Source organism: Solea solea, chromosome 10 (genome assembly GCF_958295425.1).
Source record: "Solea solea chromosome 10, fSolSol10.1, whole genome shotgun sequence".
Classification (NCBI taxonomy): Eukaryota; Metazoa; Chordata; class Actinopteri; order Pleuronectiformes; family Soleidae; genus Solea; species Solea solea.
In genome coordinates, this window is record NC_081143.1 from 5,145,818 (window position 1) to 5,161,578 (window position 15,761).

The following is a 15,761-nucleotide window of genomic DNA, read 5'->3' on the forward strand; positions in this document are numbered from 1 at the left end:
CCCGGCCAAAAAGGGCTGGGGTACCCCTGAGCAAGGTACCCAACCCCCAATGCTACCCGGGCTCTACTCAGTGTGGCAGCCCACTGACCCTAATTCTAGGATGGGTCTAATGCAGAGGACTACTTTCCCCAAGGGGATTAATAAAATTTAATTCTATTAATTCTAACTTGGGAGTATTTTTGCATTAACATGTTGCAAACTGTACTTTAATATTGTAGTTGGTCAAGGTGAAACATGTCATTTGCCAGTCACTTGCCAACCCACAGTGGAGCCTGCCTGAGACCAGATTCACAGTCAGGTAGAATAAACACAATGGGACACACAAAGGGAAACACCATGTTTGTATATTGTTTTTGTTTTTTTCAGGTGTTAAATTGACAGGAAGACCACAGTCATCCATGCAGAGAGCTGCTGAACTATCTTTGACTGGATCTCTGAATTTCTGCTAGCTTTAGAGCACCGTGGCTCACCCCAGACCTTGAGGATGAGTAAGTGGGAAGACCGACTGAAGAAGGTTGAGCAGCTCGCACAGTCATTCCAGTGCAATCCTCTGGCCACGCACTACAAACCTCGACTCTGGCCGTGCCAGCCCTCTTCAGTCTGGAAACTCTTCCCCCGTCAATGTCTGGCTGTCAGCTTCGCTCAAAGATGCAAAGAGGTAATGTAAAACTTTGATGACACTGGACTGATATGTTGTTCCTTATCTGAGATGTTTCATCCAGCTTGAACACTCCTCACTCCTCTGCAGTTTATAACTCACATGCATTTCATGGAATAAATGACTCTACATCACTTTACTAATAGTAAAGTGAAGTTATGAACCTACTGTATATAGGATATTCAAAATATGAAACCAACATACAGTACATCAAAGCAAAGAGTTAGACCTAAGAAAAGATATATGTATTATAGCTCATTGTTCTTGACAATAGCCAAAGTCCATGGTGACCACATCCAAAAAAACAAGTCCATCCCCAACTGTATTCTAGCTGTAGTATTTTCCACATCAACACGTGTTACAACCAGGTACCATAACTGCAACACAACCATGACCAGAGTCAAAAGGAGCATGTGTCTAGGGGTATTTATTTACAAAATAATATTAAACAGGGAATCCGAAGCAATCATGAAAGTGAAAACATAACAAAAGCAGGAAAATGGCAGCACCTCCACACCGAAATGGTGACTATAGTCTCCATAATTACACACAAAGAGGCAATACTTTTAGCCCACACATCCATGGCTGGGATGTGGGATCTCGCTTCTTAGTACAGGTAAGGAGTCGGGCGGCTGAGTTTTGAACTAACTGCAGGCGGCAGAGTAGTGATTGGTTGATGCCGGTGTATAGGGCGTTGCAGTAGTCCAGTTGTGAAGTTACCTTGGGCTCGCTCGAGATTCTCTCGAGCCAGGTCGAGCCAGGTCATGAGCCCGGTGCAGACGAGAGCGGAAGTCTGAAACATAATTTAGGATGTCCCTTGCAGGAGAGTCACTTAAAAACTGATCCTTCAGGACAGTGATAATTCTTTTTGTGACTTTTTTTTTTTCCAGGCTGTACATGTTTTTGCACTTGAGAAAGAAAATACAACTCATGGTCAAAGGATCTACCTGGTTACCAGTTACACTGAGCTGTGGTTTTACTACAGGTAAATGGAGTATATTTCTACTGTGAATCAAGACGATCATTTGTCTTAATGCTTTAATATCCGTTGATGTGGTTTGTCTATATTTTCGCAGGACCTACACTCAGTCCCTGATGCATTGCTATGAGATAATTCCAGAGGGCGCTGTTTGTAAGCTTTACTTTGACTTGGAGTTCCACAAGCCCTCAAACAAAGGGGCTGATGGGAAAACCATGGTGACCTCTCTTATCCAGGTAGGATACATTTGTGTCTCTACTTTATGTTCCAATGTGCCATCAAAAATACAAAACAATTAAGCTGTTTAGTTTATTATGTATAAAGCCAACAAATTATTATTTTTATTATATTATTTAGGAATCTATTTGATTATTTTATCAATTTATCTATGCATCTATAAAATGTCAGACTATTCTACTATAATTCCACCTGAAATGATAAATGAAATGAAATTAATGAAATATTAATAGTTGAACAAGTGTTTTTTTTGCAGCTAAAATTAAATACATTTTCGTTCAAGAGAAAAAATAAGAACCGTTAACAACAACAACAAAATAAAGAGATGTACAGTAGATTATAATGAACAAGTTCATTTGGCCGTGTTACTTTTTACCTTACCTGCATATTTACCTGTGTGTGTTTGTTTTCAGTATATGTGTGACAAGCTAGTGGACATTTATGGGATTGAATGTGCTGCAAGAAATGTCCTCACTCTTGACTCCAGCACCAAAGAGAAGTTCAGTCAACATCTCATCTTCAATCTCCAAAATGCAGTTTTCAAAGACAACATACATGTTGGTATGGTAGTGTCCATGGACCCAAAGAAAACAGTTTTAATTTGGTTGGATCACACACACATATATATATATATATATATATACATATATATTTTTTTTAAGGCAGGTTTATCCATGCTGTTCTTCAGCCAGTCCTGAGCAAAGCCAAAAAAGGAAGTTGCCCAGATGCTGGAATGAATTCGGAGGCAGAAAACTGTGAAAGACGGTTTGTTTTTCAGAACTGTGAATTCACATATTGTAATTTATGTTATTTCATTATAGTACATAAAATGATTCATTTTCATATTCTGAAAACAGAACACATGCTGTCCCTGAGGCTGATGCAAAGGATCTAAACAAGGTGGCCGAAAGTCCACAGACTAAGAGGCGTAAGCAGAAAGAGACAGACCTCAGCTTCCTACAGGTTAAAAACAAGGAGGGCCAAGACTGTCTCTTTGTTGATCTTGGTAAGCGAAACCTCAAGCTTCAGCTCCACCACCTACTTTCTAGTTGTGTATCCATAGATTACATTTGTAATCCCTTAAATATAGGTGTCTACACAAGGAACAGAAATTTCCGTCTCTACAAGTCATCAAAAGTGGGAATGAACGCTGCCTTCACTGTGGCAGATGACAACCAGTTTATTCCCAAACCTGAGAAAGGGATCTCTTCTGAGGAAAGCATTTTCTTGGCGTCCTTGGTCTGTAATGTTAGGTAATATATGGAGTTTATGTTTTCTGTAATATCAATGATGAATGGCCCTTAAACCACAGTATTTTTACTGACGTTGTTACTGAATGTTAACAGTTTCACAGGTCAAAGAATTCTCACGTGGGACATCCCAGAAGCAAAGGAAGACGTGAAGACGTGTAAACCTCAAAGCCAGCAAGAATCAGGCACAAATCCAGGTAACACTGGAATGACAACATAGGCTTTGCTATGAATTATATATGGCATTTGACATCATGTTTGAAACAAATTGTTTTAATTATTATTATTTTTATTATTTTTTCATCACATGCAGGCTCACTTATTGGCTGCCTCACGTCCCCTCATCAAGAAGTGGACAACTTTGTGTTATCCCTGGTTAAAAAGGATGGGATTCATGGAAGTAAGTGTTTTTGTAAAACCTGTCCTAGTTTCTTTAGGTCAGTTTAACAGTCAAACATTGACTTCACAATGATTTAATCACATTTGTGCTTCTTTGTATTAACACAAGATCGGCATTATTAACTTTAAAAGCTGGTAAATGTGTTGTAGCCATCCATCCATTCATCTTCTACCACTTTGTCCACATGAGGGTCACTCTACACTACATAAAGAGTAGAGTAAGAAATGTTTACTTTTTCAGAGGATTTCAGTTTTGTAAATTATGCTTCCATGTAAAGGAAAATTAAGAATTAAGCACAGCACAAATGAGTGGACACCAGCGTTGGTATCATTCAATAAGAGCCTGGTTGATGTGGTGTAGTCAAATCACTCATCTTGAAGCTACAAAATGGGAGTTCAGGATCTTACAGGTGATATCACCACCAGTTACCTTGCTTGTAGTTGAGAAAATGAAAAATGGATCCATCCATCTCTAAAAACTGTTCATCATCATTTACACATTATCAGTTTTTAGAATGTCATTAAAACACAATATTAAAATGTAGTTAGTTTATATATTTCATTAGAAATTTACCAGTGCACGCATTATCTGTTTCGTCTCCTCAGGTATCAGACGATGGAATTACTTTGTCACGGAACAACTGCTCGTCTATGACATCGTTAAATACCGCTGGTGTGAAAATGTGGAACGGTTTCATAAAAGCAACAACATTATGTAGGTAGAGCATGTTTTTAATGCACTGTAAGTTGTTTTTGAGTGTGACACACTTGTCTCATTTGGTCTCATCCTCCTCTGCAGGATTGTTGTAGATCTCAAAGAGGAAGTGTGGTACCAGAAGTGTCACGATCCCGACTGCAGGAACTTCAGATCCTCAAGTATGTTCCAAAGAGCTGCTGAACAGGTATATTTTTTCCATTTAAAATAACTCAAAGGCACATAACACAACCGGACTCTCCCGTTTCAGGTTACCCACTGCCACAGGAGATCTGCTTGAGCTACATCATGACACTGGTTTGTTTGCTCTATTTCAACTAGAAGCCTCAATTATTGGGGCTTAATTCTGTCAGACTTCTGTTTATGTTCAGAGACAAATGTACAGCAACTTAAGGCCATGCCGTGTGTTCACTGACAGGATGAGGAGGACCAGGCTTACGTAATGGATGACGCTGGCAACATTGAACTTAGCCAGACACCAAAGCAGGCACAGCAGAGCACAGTGTGTGCAGTGAAAGAGACTCCTGATGTATGGGAAGACAGGCAGGATGATCAGGACTATTTAGAGAGCTTGGATGACTTTGAACAAACCAGCGGGGAGATCTCTGACCAGCTTCTCCTCAACTGCATGGCAGAGTTTAATTCCAAGTAAAAGGTAAAGATATCTTGCACTGGCTGTGCAGCCTCAAATATTTTACTTTTATTATTATTATCAGTGTAACCCCCCCTTTAAGTTCACATACAGAGAATGGAGGCTGCTATGTTAATAAATGATTAGTGAATGACAATGTGACAAAATATTAAACATAAATCAGCATCATAAATGCCGTTAATGCTGCTTAGAACAGCATTAGTGTTAAGATTAATCAAATGTTCATAAGTGATAAGGGGGGCCTAAAACAATAACATAATGTTTATATTTCAATCTATAATACTCATATTACAATGAAAAAAAACAGTTTTTCACCTAGAAATATATATATATATATGTATACACGTGTGTATAAAGACAAAAGAAAACGTAATGGCCACGTTTAGAAGAAAGTATTTATTTGGTACAGTTGACAAATATAGAATTAATTTGTTACTCCAGCACAAAACTGCGCTGTTGCCCTTCTCATATCATCTCTAACAAAAAGCTAAACAATAACAATATGGCTTGATCTGTCAATCCTTGACATGATTGTGTGTGTGTGTGTATGTGTGTGTATGTATTGAGCAGAAACAACATAAAACACAATAAAGCCTTTAGTTTAACAGCTGAACAGCTGTTCCGTTGCTCACAACATTCGTGGTTTCACGGACCATCGTTTACAGTTGACAGGAAATGCTCACAAGGACATGGTAACGGTTATTTAAAAACTGGGCAATTTATGTCACGTGATAACAACTTTAAAACATATTTCCACTTGATACTCGTGAATCATTACAATGATAGAATGCACCTTACTTGTTGCGGCTTGTGGCACTATGGTTTGAAAGGAGGAGCTGCATGTACACCGATGTAACATTTAATATTTCCCATGCATTGTTCAAAGAAAACTAAACCGTCAAAAAGCACACATCTGTTTTGCAACATGGTTCCCAGGTGGCTTTTAACTACACTGTGCACTGGAACAGGTTTATCAGTCCTTCAGCACTGAGAAACAAGGGAATGCAGGAAATTAACGATACAGATTATCGGACGTGATCTTCTGTACCACACAAATTTTCAGCAGACACACTATTTACAGCTCATCAGCTCAGTAGGTGACCGAAACATTAAATAGTCTGGTATATAAATAGTTAGTGTTGGTTATGCTGTGTCTCAATTCAAGTATGGCAATACACAAATACATTTTAGGTTGGATAGTAAATTAATTTATTGTAATTTTACTGGTATACATTTTATTTATATAAGTGAAAAATGTTGCTAATCCCAACAGCCTGTGGCATCCATGTTGCCACTGCTTTGCTGTCTTGTTCTCTTGACCTAACCGCCTGACAACCAAGCCAAACGTGCACAAACGCTCCCATTGTCTTAAACATGACATTTAAACAACATTTGAAGGCAGCAAAACTACCAAGATGGTGTACTTAAAAATATAAAATAAATTATCTGGACAAGCCTCAGTCACAAAGGTCATCATCTTGGCTACAAAGTGGATAAAGACATGGTGACATGTATACATATATATATATTTTATTTTATATTTTATTTTTTTAAATGTGTGAATTTCACAGATAGTGGTATAATTTCTGGGTCAGGCACTCACAGGAAACTCAAGTTTTATTCTCTTTTATGTCAAGCTTGATATTTTGGCAGTCAACAATTGAGATCAGCTGTTATGACCATTGTTTTATAAAAGAGCATAATGGCCACGACTGGTTCATGACCCTGTCGAAAATTGAAATACATCTGTGAACACAATGTACTTCAAGTGGACTACCTGCAGTATCTGATTTGAGACACAACAAACTTTTATGATTTTATAACGGTTGTTTTGACACCCAAGAAAACCTGAGACAAATGTTTACAGAGACTTTTCTAGTAATATATTAAAAGCTTTGGGCAGTTAAGGCATGGGTGTGTCATATTTCCCATTTTTCTTCCCTATTTGTAACCCTTATACAAAAATTAAAATATAAGTTCAATTTAATTAAATAAAATTTAATTTAATTATACCAGTAAAACGTCTTGGTCTGAAATATTGTGACCATATTTGCCAGAACAGAAAAGTTGAGCTGTACAATCAATAAACGAAGTGGACACGATACATACGTCAATCTGAGCATAATTATCCAGTTTGTTTGCGAAGGTCTCCACAACATTGCAAAGACTGTCACTGGCAATGAAAGAAATCAAGTAAAAGCCCCTTCACCAGAACATTTTGCTTCTGGCTGTGTACTCTAAATGATTGACAAGAATGAGCTAAATCACCATCTCCTTAAAGGGCTCCTCAAACCCAGCTCACATCTTAATTTTGGCGTAAAGTTCATCGATCTGTTCTCTGAAGCGGTTCCGAAGCTCTGCTCTCTTGGCCTTCAGGGTCGGTGTCAGGAGGCCGTTCTGGACTGAAAACATCTCAGAATGTAATGTGATGTCTCTCACCTGTCGAGAAAACAAGATGCGTAAGAATCAAAGATAATAAGTGAAAACAATTGTTCACATGGTTTAATGTCAGTTCGTTAAATCAATGAATGGTCAACAAACTCTGAGTTTACTGTCAAATAATAACACGTTACCTGCATTTATTTTTTAAACATCTAAACAACTAGCACAGTGGTTGGCGGTTGATAAATAGATTTTATTCAGGAAAGAAACAAAAATGAACACTTAATGGACAACGGAGTGAGTCGTCTTTCAACTCAAAGGTTGTGTATGTGCTTGACGGCTGTGCAGGCAGCATGTGAATGGGTATGAAAGATGAGTGATAGAAAATGCACATATGAAAATGCACTGTATGAAAGTGTGAGTGAATGGCACAACTGTAGTGTAAAGCACTTTTGAGAGTGCTCATCAAGACTAGAAAAGTGCTATAAAAGAGTGCTTTTTTAAAAAAAAACAATTATTAACAATTAAAATGGCACGATGGTTATGAAGAAACACAATTCCAACGTGTTTTGCTGTCAAGCCTCCAACAGCGAGTCAAAAACAAACACATCAAAAGAATTCAGACACTAACAAACCGGAGCGTGTTTCAAAGTTTTGTCCGTCAGCAAAACTGCAGTGAGAGCTTTGGAATAAAAAAGTGTTTGAATCCCTGCTGAATGTTTCACATCAAAATGCATCAGGATTTGTATGTTTTTAGGTCTTTATGACCATGTTGTGGCAATAAAGGCACTTCATTTGACTGCTTTTTCATATTCATCATTCCAGTCATTGACTAATAATATAAACTCTATTGTGAAGATGGGAAATTAGGACTTATTGGATCAAGTTATTTATTATATTCTTGTTGAATTTCTTTGCTATTTCCAGACCAAAAGCAGCAGAATTAAATACACTGCAACTATTTTATAAAACATGGGTGGAGTTACCTGTTCAAAAGACTTGAGACCTGCTTCTTTGCCCAACCTGAGGAGGTCCTCCAGAATAGCAGCCTTCACCTCCTGAGAAAAAAAAAGAATGACAGGTTTAGACTTTTGTCAGAAGAAAAAACAGGGTGCTACACAAATGATGGTAAAATAAAAATCTAACCTTCATTTTGCACAGTTCAGAGTAGGATCCTTCAACCCCTTTGTTCTTAGCCCACACTGGTAAAAAGTCAGGATCAGTCACGACTATCGCAACCAAGCAGGCCTGAAAATATAATTATCAAATTATCAAAGACATATAGAACAAATCTATGCTTCAGTCTTGAGCAGAGCAGGAATCTGATCCTCACCTGTAAGCTTTCACCATAAACAAATATCTGGGCCACTGCATCACAACGACTGTAGACGGTTTCTATTTTCTCAGGGGCAATGTATTCTCCTTGTGCCAGCTTGAAAATGTGCTTCTTTCTGTCGATGATCTTCAGAGTGCCATTCTGTTTAAAAGCAGAACACATGAAAAGTCGCACCTGAGACCCAACTCCACCATGATTTTGATAGGATTTTCTAACACAAATATAAACATATATATATATGTATATATATATGTATATACATATATACATATATATATATATATATATATATATATGTATATATATTCAGCTTGTGCTGCTTACAGGGAGCCATTTCCCGATGTCTCCTGTGTGCAGCCACCCATCTTTGTCGAGTGCTTCAGCTGTTTTCTCCGGGTCTTTCAAGTATCCTTGGAATACGTTTGGTCCTTTCACACACACCTGGTGTTACAGAGGTAACAAAAAGACACATTAGCTTCAAAGAGTGACCATTGACCACAATTTTGATTGCTTTTGCACAATTTCTTAAAAAATAATCTTAAAAAGTTGTGTGTATTCTTATAAAAACATAACTGAACCTTGAAGGTTTTTGAAACGTGCTTGTGCATTTGATCTCGACCCTGCTCTTTGTTGTTGCTAAAAATGTGCTGGCCATATTCTGTGTAAATGAAGGAATATGTCTCAAACATGAACATTGTGACTCTTCTAAATGCATTTAGTTCAATTTAATTTAATGTTGGCAGACTGAAGCATCACCTGCATGATCAAAATGATACACCTTTATTTGTGTAAAAAGTCAAACCAAACTCCTCACCTCTCCCTCTCCATTGACTGCCAGGTAATTCATTTCTGCCACATCCACCAGTTTGACAGCGTTGCAGGGCAGAGGAGGCCCGACGTGACCTGACGACACAGAGCAGTTACAGTTCACTGTAGTTTACACAGAGGCTTTTAATACACCAGAATAAAGAAGCTCTACCTGCTGTCCAGTCTCCAGGCATTGACATATTGCAACCAGCTGTACATTCGGTTTGACCATAGCCTTCATAAAACTACAAAAACAAAGAAAAACATTGTAGCATACATTGAAACAAAAACTGTAAAACAGTACGTGAGATGTTGATGGGCTCACCTGACAGCCCAGAGCAGCTCGCAGGAATGTCAAGATGGTTGGCGACACCGGCGCTGCTCCTGTAATCATGAGTCTCACGCAACCGCCCAGACTTGCCTGTGATGTGTGACGCACAAGTTACACGCCTAATCAAACTTTTAAATAAAATAATAATAATAAAGTTGTCCCACAATAGAATGTAAACAGATTTATCAGTCAGTGCAACAGTGGGTTAGGAAACAATTATAGCAACAGTGCTCATGGGACCAAACACCATGCAAAGCTACCATAAATAGGCTGCAGTGAATCAAAAAACAACAACAACCCACGACATCTTTACAGATTGTGTCACATTTACCTGCACTTTTTTGAAGATGAGTTTGTCCCACATGCTGTCTCTTCTGACCACACCATTCTTCATCTCTGCCTCCTTCCTCCTGAAGGCAAAATCGAGCACCCATCGCTTCAGCGGTGTATTTGCCTGACTAAATACCTGTAAGGAAAGTTTGTATTTGTAAGCCAGCCACAGAGTCAACACATTTATTATTTTATTAAAACATGACAGAGGAGAAATGGCACAAGGAAAGTCAGCGAGTAGTTCAGTCATATTCCCGAGAAAACAAAGCAGTAGACTGACTAATATGTAAACATTTATGGACAAATCAACATTTAAATACCTTATCAAACATGCGGTTTAGCAGACGTGGGACCACGGGAAACACCGTTGGTTGCAGTGTTTTCAAATCATCCATCAAAAGTCGAATGTCTCCTTGAAAGTAGCCGATTCGAGCCCCATGGATGAGGATGACACCCTGATGAGGACAGAGCTGCTTATTTCAAGGAACATGCAACAGGGCCACTAGGCACACAGAGACACCACACTTCCATAGTTACCTCCACTGAAGTGAGTATGTTCTGTTTGTTGGTTTATTTGTTAAAACAGGGATAACACCGGAAGTACTAAACTGATTCTCACCAAACCTGATCCTGTTCAATTTTGGTGCAGATGTTGATCTCAAACACCTGTATAAAACCTTTTTAAAATGGAAACATCATGCATAAAAGAATAAGCTAAAAACAACCTACTTGATCAAGCTTTTGAGTCCAACATTTGGTATTTGAGGAGTTTTGCATGCTCAAATTGCATTACTCAAAAATGATTGAAATATACCAAAAGCTAGATATTAGGTTCAAAAAAATCACAACAGCATGCAGTTAGACAAAAATCTTAAAGCTGTAGTGTGAGACTTTTTGAATATAAACAAAGCCTGTTACGTTAAAGCCATTACCAAATGAGTTTACACAATGTTGATTAAGAGAATTAGGTCCACATGACTGCATTTCTCAGGATAGGGGCGTAAAACCATGTGTTGCCCGTTGACATTGCCACCTTACACACAGGAAGTCATTCATTCTATATCAAGACTAATGCAGGCAAGGAGGCGGCACAACAAGAATATTTCTCCAGTAAAACAAGACAGCTGCAACAGGTTGAAGACAAAGGTTCTTTAAGTAGTGCCAAAAAAAACCTGGAGGTTTAGCAGTTGGACAGGGTAAACAACGTCAAACGTCATGTAGAGGCACGTAAGACACGTAGTCATGTAATTAGAAAATGTGCAATTGTGCTTTAAATTAAAAGAAAATGGTTAATCTGCTACTTCAACTCGTTTATCAATAAGGTCTGAAAACACATTTAAAAACACCAGACCCAGGACTCTGTCTGGAGGGACCTGCTGTGACTTGTCACACTTCTGAGTCTTTACCTTGAGGTTTGATTTTAATTATACAAAGAATGCAAAGGTAAACAAGCCCACGCCGTACCTGTACAACTCTCTCAAACATGTGAGCTAGGGGTAGATAGGATACGTGAATGTCATGGAGGCTCAGCATGCAGTGGACCTGTGGGGGACACACAAAACACAACACATGCACATATGCAGGTCAACGCCTTGGTGTACTGTACCTCCACCACCCTCTCAAACATATGGGCCAAAGGGAGGAAGGAAATGAGCACATCTGTACAGCTGGGCCTCAGTGAGGCCTGGGCGACACCGCGTGAAGACAGGAGGACGACGGGAGGACAGGAAAATGTAAATAGGTCAGACTGGTTCACACAGGCTTTAAGAAGTTAGAGGAAGGACTCGTATTTTATTAGTTCTCATGAACGCAAAATTAAAAAAAACTGTCAAAGGATCATTTTCTCTGAAGTTAAGAGAGGGCTCGATGCATTACATAAAAACATAATTAACTAGAGGAACGCCTCAATAATGACATGCTGCATCATGAGGGGTCATCCTTTCAATACATTCAAATTCAATTGACATATTGTAATATTGAGGCACTAAAAACTAACCCTCCTTAAAATCACATATCATTTATAGTCATGTACAGAAATGATAGTTTGTCTCTGTTGTGTACACAAGAGAGTGTGACAACACCTCTGGCACTAATCAGTTGAGGTGAGTCAGTCAAACATTTGTACGCAATTCTTCTTACAGTAACACTGTTTGAAAAGATGAATCAAAGTGTCAATAGGACAGATGGACAGCTAGAAAAGTGATGGGGTGGGAACATAATCATTCTAAAGAAAAAAATATAGAAACATCCACCTTGATTAGTTAAGTACCAGTAAACAGTGTAAGAAATATAATTTACTATATCTTTAGGTTGTGGTTTCCGCCGTCATGTTTGTTTACCTGTGTTACTCTCAGGAAAGCTGCAGTGTTGGCGATTACATTTCCATGAGTAAGCATTGCACCTTTTGGGTTTCCTGAAAAGCAGTGAAAGTTTATGATTTTAAGCTGCATAAAAATAATAAAAATAATAATAATAATAATAATAATAATAAAAACAAGGTTGTGTAATTACCTGTGGTTCCAGATGTGAAGCAGATCAACGCAAGATCCTGGGGTGTGGGCGGCTGTAATCAGAGCACACATCTAAACTGACGCACAAGGTGCAAAACCCTCACACATTGTCCAGCTGCTTTATGAACACTGAACAAAGCTGATTCTCATTTTTGTAAGAATAAAGAGCCCCTTTTATAGGTAGAGTAAATGTTTCATATAAAGTGCTTATTCTATACTCACCAGTGGTTTCTGGAGGTTGGCTTCACCCAAGGCCTGTAAAATACACAAACCATGCAGTGAGTTGTTTGCATGTCTGCAGGAAGTCCTGATAATAATCACACTGTGAACACACGGCCCTCCAGGGACCTCATTTCAAATTAGCTCAAACCAGACCATGAGTGAATATTGGTGAGAATAACCAGAGCTTCAGCTACTTTTCCAAAACAGTATGTAGATAGTTGAGACACATGGTGGAATAGTGGTTAGCACCATTGCCTTGCAGCAATAAGACCTGGGTAGACGACATGGTTGGAACAAGGGCTAATCTGCATGAAGTTTGCATGTTCTTCTGGTTCTCCAGTTTCCTCCCACAGTGCAACAACATGTAGAGGTTAATAAAACACTCTAAACTGCCTGTAGGTGTGAGAGTGAACAGTTGATCGTCTCTGTGATGGACTGGTGACCTGTCCAGGGTTTAGCCCCCTGTGTCAGCTGGGATGGGCACCTGTGACCCGTGAACCTCATGTGGAGGATAAAGCAGTAGACGATGGATGGATGGAATGGTTGTTAAAGCTCAGGCGATACAAATTGTACAGCATAGACAAACTAAAATAGTAGACATTAGTGTTTTAATCTCACCTCAAAATCTTTCAAACTCAGAACCTCAACGCCGCAGTCCCGTCCACGCTCCACTAGGCCGCTGTCAAGCGCCTCCATGAGCACGATCGTCTTCACTGTTCGCCCGTTCCCAATGACACAGTCCAGAATTATGTGAGCCTTTTCAGGTACATCACAGATCACTGTTGACATTTCGGCTGAAAAACAGATTTGGGATTAGTCGGACGCTCGGATTATATCGGTGTCCTTGATCTAAACAGCTGCAGGTGGTGTTTAGTAAATGTGTGAAGGTGCCCTTTTTTGTGTACCTTTTTCAATAATGTAGTCGATGGCTTCTGTGCCGAGCGTGTCGTACAGAGGGACCACTACCAACGAGTATGTGTAACAGGCCAGCTCTGAAATGGTCCACTGACAAAGAAGACAGAAACATTACAAACAATCCATCCATCCATCCATGACCGTCTGAAACACAATAGTATTTTGCCCCTGTGGACAATTTTAGACCAGTACCTAGACTTAGTAACTTCAATTTGTTTCCAATATCACAAACTTGAGTATCTTCCAATACCAACATTAGTCTAATACAGTAATTTTAGTCCATTTATGAAGTACGAAGCTGTTAAAAACACTTTTGTGCTGAGTCATTTCAAAGACATCATTCTCCAACTGTGTAAAAAAAAATATTATTCTCCACAAAAAGAAGAGATAAACAGCCCAAACATGACTCAGCTAAAATGCTTTTACTGATTTGTATTTACGTTTTTACAGTCAGTGCACAGTGAATCGGATTTTCCATTTTTATCGGTCTGATATGTGATCCAGTGATTTAGATCAGTATCGGACTGATACTGACCGATACCGATTCCAGACTTACTGTATTGTACCAACAGTACTCAGATTTAAGTCTGAGTATCTTAATTTCAACACATTACTCTTAAATTTAGTTGCCAAAATGTTTTCAAATGTAAAATACAGATTTCTTAACTTAATTGGTCAAAGGGGGAATGGATGTCTTTGGAATCAACCACCATTTTTGTAAAAGATTGAAAATTTCAACTTTTCTTTTTCTTTATTTTTTAGTATTCCCCAAAGTCATGAAACACATAAATGGGTCCTGAGACAATTAACATAAACCAAGAGCAATTTAAAATCTAGCAACATTATGTTGATTGTCATTCTCCACATGATTAATAATAAAAAACTGATTTAAAGCATCAATTGTAGCCGATCAAATAACAGCAAAACATTATAAGAGAACATTATAATGTCTTTAATGGGAGTCCTGAGTGTCTGGCCTGCTTATTTTAGGGGCTGAAAAGTTGAGGAGCCCCTTTCTTTTGACACACTCATTAAAAACGGGTGAAACAAAGGCAAGAATGCATTTCATTTACCTCAGGCCTGTTCTGGGAAAACACACCAATGTACTTGTCTCCTGTGTGAGAGTGTCCTTTGTGAAGGAGAGCAGAACCGATATGCTCCGCTCTGTCTGACACCTGTGCAAAACAACATGACCGGAAGTGAAGTGCAGTTGTACATACACGGAGAGAGGACATGGGTGGATTCAATATCTCTGGTCTGCATCTCACCTCTTTGTAAGACAGCCAGTCGTACGGCTGGTTTGGTTTTCTGGATCCCAGGCACGGTCCATTATCTGTGAGAGTAAACAACGCTGACATTTATCTGCATTCACAGATTCAATCTTGTATCTTTCATGTTTAACTCACCTGACACCCTGAGCCCCCGCTGGAACACCTGGTACATGGTGTGAGCGTCATCGTAGAAGTGCGTCATGTGTTCGTGACTATCGTTCAGGGCGGATCTTCGAGCGAGTTCGTCACCCTGCAAAGAAAAAGACTCGATAAAACGTCCTCAACCATTTCTCTGTAACATCACATATGTGGAAGGACAGTTTTGGTTTGTGCTTAAACGATGAAGAGGAAAAGGAGGCAGTGGCTGGTGCAAGACGCACAGAGAGATGTCAGTCATTTGATTTATCGACACTATATTATATTCATCACAGGCACCGTACGTTCTGTGAGGTTCTGTGAACATGTTAAACACAAAACTGAAATCTTCTACCGCATTATCCTCCACATGAGGGTCGCTGGTGCCAATCCCAGCTGACATAGGGTGTATTATCTCGTCTTTTAAACTACTTTTAACGAGTGCATTCTCAGGTCTGATTGCGATATTTGTTGAGAAATTTGTGCCTTTCTTTCACAAACTAATTCCACTAAGGCTGACATGAAAAGTTGGTCAACAGTTTCAATTCCTCTTCTTTTATTACGTTTAAATTATGCAGAAAACGGGCCACATTGTCACATTCAATAATTAACCAAAAAGTTTGGGGTTTTGC

General features: G+C 39.0%; 2 protein-coding genes across 4 annotated transcripts in view; one reads left to right on the plus strand and one right to left on the minus strand.

The window, feature by feature from the left end:
* Positions 1-8,071, plus strand: primpol (primase and polymerase (DNA-directed)). Its single transcript, XM_058640350.1, has 14 exons — positions 1-298; positions 367-658; positions 1,549-1,643; positions 1,735-1,873; positions 2,288-2,435; positions 2,537-2,639; positions 2,732-2,880; positions 2,965-3,127; positions 3,221-3,321; positions 3,438-3,524; positions 4,130-4,238; positions 4,323-4,399; positions 4,489-4,535; positions 4,657-8,071. The coding sequence occupies exons 2-14, from the start codon at positions 485-487 to the stop codon at positions 4,888-4,890; spliced, it is 1,626 nt and encodes a 541-aa protein (XP_058496333.1). The 5' UTR covers positions 1-298; positions 367-484; the 3' UTR covers positions 4,891-8,071.
* The window catches only part of acsl1a (acyl-CoA synthetase long chain family member 1a), a 24,539-nt gene continuing 14,045 nt past the window's right edge, over positions 5,268-15,761 (minus strand). For 2 of the 3 annotated variants that reach the window (XM_058640346.1, XM_058640349.1), the window contains exons 3-21: positions 15,130-15,244; positions 14,992-15,056; positions 14,797-14,898; positions 13,714-13,813; positions 13,427-13,602; positions 12,809-12,841; positions 12,588-12,639; positions 12,416-12,489; positions 11,683-11,760; positions 10,397-10,531; positions 10,078-10,212; positions 9,741-9,836; positions 9,588-9,660; positions 9,423-9,511; positions 8,933-9,049; positions 8,606-8,749; positions 8,419-8,520; positions 8,259-8,330; positions 5,268-7,329 (exon numbers count right to left, since the gene is read on the minus strand). In XM_058640346.1, the coding sequence (XP_058496329.1) occupies positions 7,189-7,329; positions 8,259-8,330; positions 8,419-8,520; positions 8,606-8,749; positions 8,933-9,049; positions 9,423-9,511; positions 9,588-9,660; positions 9,741-9,836; positions 10,078-10,212; positions 10,397-10,531; positions 11,683-11,760; positions 12,416-12,489; positions 12,588-12,639; positions 12,809-12,841; positions 13,427-13,602; positions 13,714-13,813; positions 14,797-14,898; positions 14,992-15,056; positions 15,130-15,244 (1,899 nt within the window). In that variant the 3' untranslated portion in view covers positions 5,268-7,188. Of the gene's footprint in view, positions 7,330-8,258; positions 8,331-8,418; positions 8,521-8,605; positions 8,750-8,932; positions 9,050-9,422; positions 9,512-9,587; positions 9,661-9,740; positions 9,837-10,077; positions 10,213-10,396; positions 10,532-11,540; positions 11,619-11,682; positions 11,761-12,415; positions 12,490-12,587; positions 12,640-12,808; positions 12,842-13,426; positions 13,603-13,713; positions 13,814-14,796; positions 14,899-14,991; positions 15,057-15,129; positions 15,245-15,761 lie in introns of all 3 variants that reach the window. The other variant, XM_058640348.1, reaches the window with a different exon arrangement.

Bases quoted from the DNA above. Each gene is read 5' to 3' on its own strand.
- primpol (XM_058640350.1), top strand. From the start codon at position 485: ATGAGTAAGTGGGAAGACCGACTGAAGAAGGTTGAGCAGCTCGCACAG. The intron at 2,436-2,536 runs GTATGGTAGTGT...ATTTTTTTTAAG, and splicing joins CAAAGACAACATACATGTTG to GCAGGTTTATCCATGCTGTT. The intron at 4,239-4,322 runs GTAGGTAGAGCA...CCTCCTCTGCAG, and splicing joins CATAAAAGCAACAACATTAT to GATTGTTGTAGATCTCAAAG.